This window comes from Fulmarus glacialis, unplaced genomic scaffold (assembly GCF_000690835.1).
Source record: "Fulmarus glacialis isolate BGI_N327 unplaced genomic scaffold, ASM69083v1 scaffold22924, whole genome shotgun sequence".
In the NCBI taxonomy this organism is placed as follows: Eukaryota; Metazoa; Chordata; class Aves; order Procellariiformes; family Procellariidae; genus Fulmarus; species Fulmarus glacialis.
This window is the reverse complement of record NW_009206402.1, coordinates 12500-17902: the sequence shown is the minus strand read 5'-3', so window position 1 is coordinate 17902 and position 5403 is coordinate 12500. Positions and strand designations below refer to the sequence as shown.

Genomic DNA, 5403 nt, shown 5'->3' with positions numbered 1-5403 from the left:
CCTCTCCCGCCCCAGCTCAAGGCTGGAAACCTATTTGCTTTCCTGCTGCCTGTCGCCCTTGCGCAGATGCTCGATTACAGCATCTGTGTCTCCTCCCCTCCTCTGCTCCTCCCAGCTGCGTTTGTCTGGTTTGGTGACATTCGGTGACCCTTCCCGGGGGGGCTAGAGTGGGGCGCGGGGGGGCGGCAGCCGGGGAGGGCTGGGCAGCGCAGTGGGGACTGATGAAGCGTCTAGGTCCCAGCAGGAGTGGTGTGTGCAGGCAGCATTGTGCCCATGCTGCTGCAACCAGATCCTCCTGGAGCTGAACAAATTTGCGCTTGATATTTTGGGGTGGAGAGATTGCTTCCAGAGCTCACATGGTGTGGACAAAACCAGCTGTGTTTTTTCTGTGGCTTGGTGGCAATATACTTGACCACAAGAATGAGCCCAACTCCCTCTCCTGGGAAAAAGGTCCCTTCTGTCTGCTGCTGTTGTCCTCCCTGGCACAGCCTGTTGCCCTCCTTATGGATTCAAGGTGCAAAATGAAGTCAGCAGTGTTAGCTCTGTTTGGTAGCGCACAGCCGAGTGGTAAGGACAGTGAATGCACATTTGCATCTGTAAAGCTCATCTGCAGATGTTAAAGAGGTCTCTTTTGTCTCCTCCTCACTAGAAAGCCACCCCGGAGGTGGCTGCTCCTGGGGCTCCTACGGGAATGGTAAGAGCGTTGAGCAGTGCTGCACGGCCAGGGAAGCAGTGGTGGATGGGCGAGAGCAGCCTCCGTCCTGCCTCGCTTACCTGCATCTGGCTTAGCTGCGCTCCCCTTGAAGCCAGCCGGCACTCTGGGGGAGTCAAGCTGCCAGCTCTTGGCCTGCTGAAGTAATCAGGGTAAGATTTTTGAGCGGTATGTGAAGGCTAATGAATGAAAATCATTTGGTGCTTGTAACAGCAACGCATCTTCTGAGCCCTCTGTACGAAGCTGTTTGTTCATAACAAATGTTATGACAAGCTAGAGCAGTTCCTCTCCTTTAATCAGAGGAGAGAGTGGCATAACAAGTGCTTTTCTGTCGCTTTAATAAAATGATAGCGGCTTATGAGTAAAGTAGGCTTTTAGGGCTGTGTTTATGCTTGTACGGCTGAAGCATTGATGTTCCCGGGGTTGGAAATGTCACTGTTGTCATGTGCTCAGGCGGATGGGCAGGCTGCACTTCACCTCATTTACAGGACAAAACACTCAGGGCTTGAGGGTTTAGAAACTCCTGTATTGGGTTGGACCCAGACCTGCGTTGGGGACAGGCTGGGCCTTCCTGCAGGGCTGACCCCTGACAAGATGGTGAGCCAGGACCAAGCCTGGCCTCTAGGACGTGGGCCAGCTCAGGTCCCCGAGCCCAGAGCTGGGTTTGAGGCTCCCTCCGTACTGCCTGGGGAAACCTGGGGCTGAGCATCGCCTTGTGCTGGCTCCCAGACATCTCCTGGCACCAGCCAGCAGACCTTGCAGGTGGGTGTTGGTCATGCTCTGAGCGTGGTGTTCAGCGACCATGGTGCTGCATTCATGGAGGAAGGTGTCACGCTGTCCTGAGCAGCTCCAGGAGGAGCCTTCTAGGTGCCGGGAGCTCTGAGGGCTCATGGAAAATTCAGCCACTTCCAGATTTGGTTGGAAATGGAGCTGAACCACATCTTGCTTCTGGTGCGTGAGCCCTTTATTGGATCTAAGCTCAGGTCGAGTAACTGGGAGCAGTAGCCATCTCATAAGCTTCTTATGAGGATGAGCCACTAAAGAAACAAAAGTCTGTGGCATATTAAAGGAGAAGCATATGTCTGGAGGGAGGCCAGCCCAGTCCCTCTTCCCATGATGTCTTGGGCAGGCGAGGCGTTTCCTTGGAGGTCTACAGATGTTCAGATTTCTGCCCTCCCCAGTTTCCTTCTGGAGCAGCGCGTGGGCTTTTGTTTCCGGGCTTTGATCCCTTGCTCCTCAGTGACCAGTTCTTCTCACTTTGTTTTCCTCTAGGATCATGGACCGAGACACACAGGGTATGCTCAAGTCTCCAGTGCCCTTTCTCCTAGGGCACAGCCTCTCCAAGGATGGCATGGACTCTTTCAGCAAGCATTTTGAGAGCATCATGGAGTCCCATCGAGCAAAAGGCACGTCTTACACCAGCCTGGACTCCATTGACATCCTCTCCTCCCCAGCCCGCACCCATGGGACCTTTTTCACTTTTGACATCCCAACCCTCACCCCAGAAATACAGGGACAGATCCGAGACAGCGCCAAGCTGATCGAGGAGAACTTTGCTCCTCTGGCTCACTTGGAGCCGGACTCTGGGACCAGTTCAGCCACTGATGCCCCCTGGACAGAGAGGGAGGAGGAGCAGGGGAGACGAAGGAAGGGTGCTCGGCACAGCCCTTGTCGCTCAGAGGACAGCTTTGGTACTCCCTTGGCCTCCAACATGAGGTGAGTGTCCAAAGTTGCTTGCTGTCCAGCTGAGTCACCAAGGCTCGGTGTGGAGTCTAACCCTGTGCGGCGTGTTTTGCAGTCAGAGCCTAACCTGTGTTGCTGGGGAAGAGGGGAAGGGTCAGGACTGGGTGTGCTGGATTTTCTGTGAAGTGGCCGATCAGGCCAGTGATCACCATGGTGTTGTGGTAGGCGTGTTGGTGGGACTACATGTCCTTTTTCATCTTTTCTAGCTTTGTTGGTGCTGGAGGGCTGTGAGGTTTCCTTCAGCCTAGCAAGCAGGAAGTCCCAGGACTTCAATCCTGTGGTGGTTCCTGTTGCAGGACAGTCCAGCACCCGTGGTGGCTGTGGGGAGAGGCCAGTCAGAAGTCAAGTACCAGTAGAAATTCAACAGCCTTTCCCTCCTGGAGGCCAAGACTTCCTGATACTGTTGCATCTCCCACTATCTGAGTAGCAGCCTCCTGTTTCTTGAGGGCAAGAGTCCCATGGTCTTGCACCTATTGTCCTGGCCTCATGAACCTCCTCAGCCTTGTGTATGTTGGGAGATGATGGGCAGAGATGAGCACAGCCCACCGGAGGCTCCCTGTACATTGCTCCGAGCCTGCCTGCACCTGGGCTCAGGATGGCTGCCCCATGCCTGGAAACATCCCTGGTGGAGTGGGCTGGGGGAGCTCAGCCCCACCACTTCCAACCTGTCCCTGTGTGAGACCATGTCCAGGCTGAGACGCTACCTTCCTGCACTCCTTCTCCCTCCAGCAAGATCTTGGGCTGAGGCACTTTTGATGTGGCAGGTTGGCAGGCTGCGTCGTTTCCCTTTTCCAGGGTACACTCATCTGGAGTGTGGTCAGGTCCGGTCTGGATGTCAGGTGTGGTCCAGTGGTTCAGCTGCAGAGCTGGCGGTTATCTCAGTCATGCCAGCACTGACTTTCCTGTTTGCATTGCCTCCCTGCAAGGTCTCTCTGCCCAGTGACCTTTTGTGCAATGCCAGAGCCTCCTGAATCCCTCATCCCTCATTTCTAGGCTTTGGTCTTTTCCACACCAAACTTTTTTGGGTTTGGTCTTTTCCAGACTGTCACTTCTGGTCGCAACCTGCACCATCCTCATAGGCTCGGCTTGGGGTGGCCAGGTGGGGATCTGAGCTCTGTGTCCTCTCTGGTGTCTGCAGTCAAGAGAGGAGAGCGGAGTATCGCATCCGCTCTGTTCCTGGATCACTCCAAGCACATTTTGGGGCAGAGAGGCGCCGGGTTAGGCCTTCCCTTTCTTTGCAACACTGAAGCCAGGGACATGGTTGCACAGAGGCAAGGTTTGTGCAGTAAAACTGGTAATGTCTGAGAGGCATGAGGCAGCGAAGGGTGGCAGTATCCAGCCATAATCAACGCTCTCTGCAGGAAGAATTGGCTTCCTATTCCTCTGCCAAGGCAAGGGACCAAGGGACCCTGCAGAAGCTGAGAGGACAGTGTCTGACTTACTGTCCACAGGGTGCCATCGTACCACAGCAACACCGCTGCAGGGGCACGGGGAGGTGTGAGGGTGCAGAGACACATCTGGCAGCAGGAACGGCAATAAAGTGGCTTAACAGAGGTTTTTCCTCACCGGTTTATAGTCAGTGGAGCACAGAACGTGCCGGCAGTGCTGAAGACACCGTGGCGCTGTCCTCGTCTCCTCGCTCAGGTTTCAGAGCAGCGCTGGGCTGCGGCACAGGCCATGGAGGGGTGTTGTGTCCCCGCTCTGCCAAACTGCCCTGGATCTTTGCTGAGCCTCTTGTCTTCTCCTCTTCCAGCCCTCACAAGCAGGAGTACCTCTGCTTTGGTGGCAGGGGAGCGCAGGGGAAACCCAGCTGCAGCCCTCACTGCACTCCCGGGCCTGGGGACCCCGAGGCTTGGGCTTTCCATAGCACCAACCTCACCTTCTGTTACAGATGCACACAGAGTCCCAAGCAACTACTTTCCCCATTTAGAAATTATTCCTTTCGTTATCGGTAGGGCTCTTTTAGTCCCGTTCAGGCCCCGTTTCTTGCCCATCTCCTGGGCTGCGGGTGATGTTCAGACCCACCATGCTGCCCCGCAGCAGGTGAGCAGGTGCCCTGGCTCCAGCAGCAGCCTGAAGCGGAGGCTGCAGGAAAGACGGTGGGGAATGAGGCGTGGGGGAGCAGGGCCCTGCTGCAGGCCCCTGGCAGGCAGCAGTCCAGCTCTCTGCTCCCCGGCATGGAGCCAGCCTCCCCTTGCAGCCCCTGTGGGCGATGGCGGACAGGGAGGCAGGTGTGGTTGGGATCTGGTGTCTTGTGCGGTGGAGAGGAGTGGAGATTGGGACTGGCAGCATGAGCTAGACTGGGAAGCAGGGGAGGCATGGGGTACCAGGGGCTGAGACAGCTCATCATCTGCAGGGTCAGTCCTCGGGCAGAAGGGCCTTCTGGCAAGGGAGGGGTGCAAGAAGTTTCCTCTTTCCCCGTCACTGGTGCTACCAACTTTCTAGACTCTGAGTGGAGCTGACCGTGAAGCTGAAGCTTCCCAAGTAGTTTGAAGAAGAAGTGTCTGGGCTGGTTGCTCAAAGGTTCCCATGAGCTGGAGTCAGTGGCTCCTGGTGCCTGGCAGGGCTGATCTGCTTGAGTGGGGAGTATCCTTGTGATGCTCCCATTAAGGGGTCTTTAATGGAAATTGCTGGGGAAAGGAGCTCAGGAACCTCTGCAGCCATCGCAATGCAACATCACGTGTGCCACCGGGGCCAGAGCAGGGGATTTCCCACCACCTATGGTCAGAAGCAGTACAGACCGACTGCCACAGCTCAGGTGGACTGGGGATCCCGGGCAGGGGGGCTCTGCAGTGGAGGCTGTGCTTTATGCTGGCTGTTGGCCTCAGGGTTGGCAGAGGTGACCTCGGGCTGCAGGGCTTTGGCGTGAGGGGTGACTGGTGATGAACGCCAGTGGGTCTAGACCTGTGTGTCCTGCCCTGCAGCTGTCCACATTGTGCCCACGAACC

The 5403-nt window shown here is 56.3% G+C and overlaps 1 protein-coding gene across 1 annotated transcript in view; it reads left to right on the top strand.

Annotated features, from left to right (window-relative positions):
- Window positions 1-5403, top strand: part of LOC104075292 (PH and SEC7 domain-containing protein 1-like) — a gene marked incomplete at both ends in the record, with an annotated part of 19722 nt that overhangs the window by 4945 nt on the left and 9374 nt on the right. The window contains one exon of the mRNA XM_009575739.1: window positions 1985-2428. Coding sequence (XP_009574034.1) covers window positions 1985-2428 — 444 coding nt within the window. The remainder of the gene's footprint in view (window positions 1-1984; window positions 2429-5403) is intronic.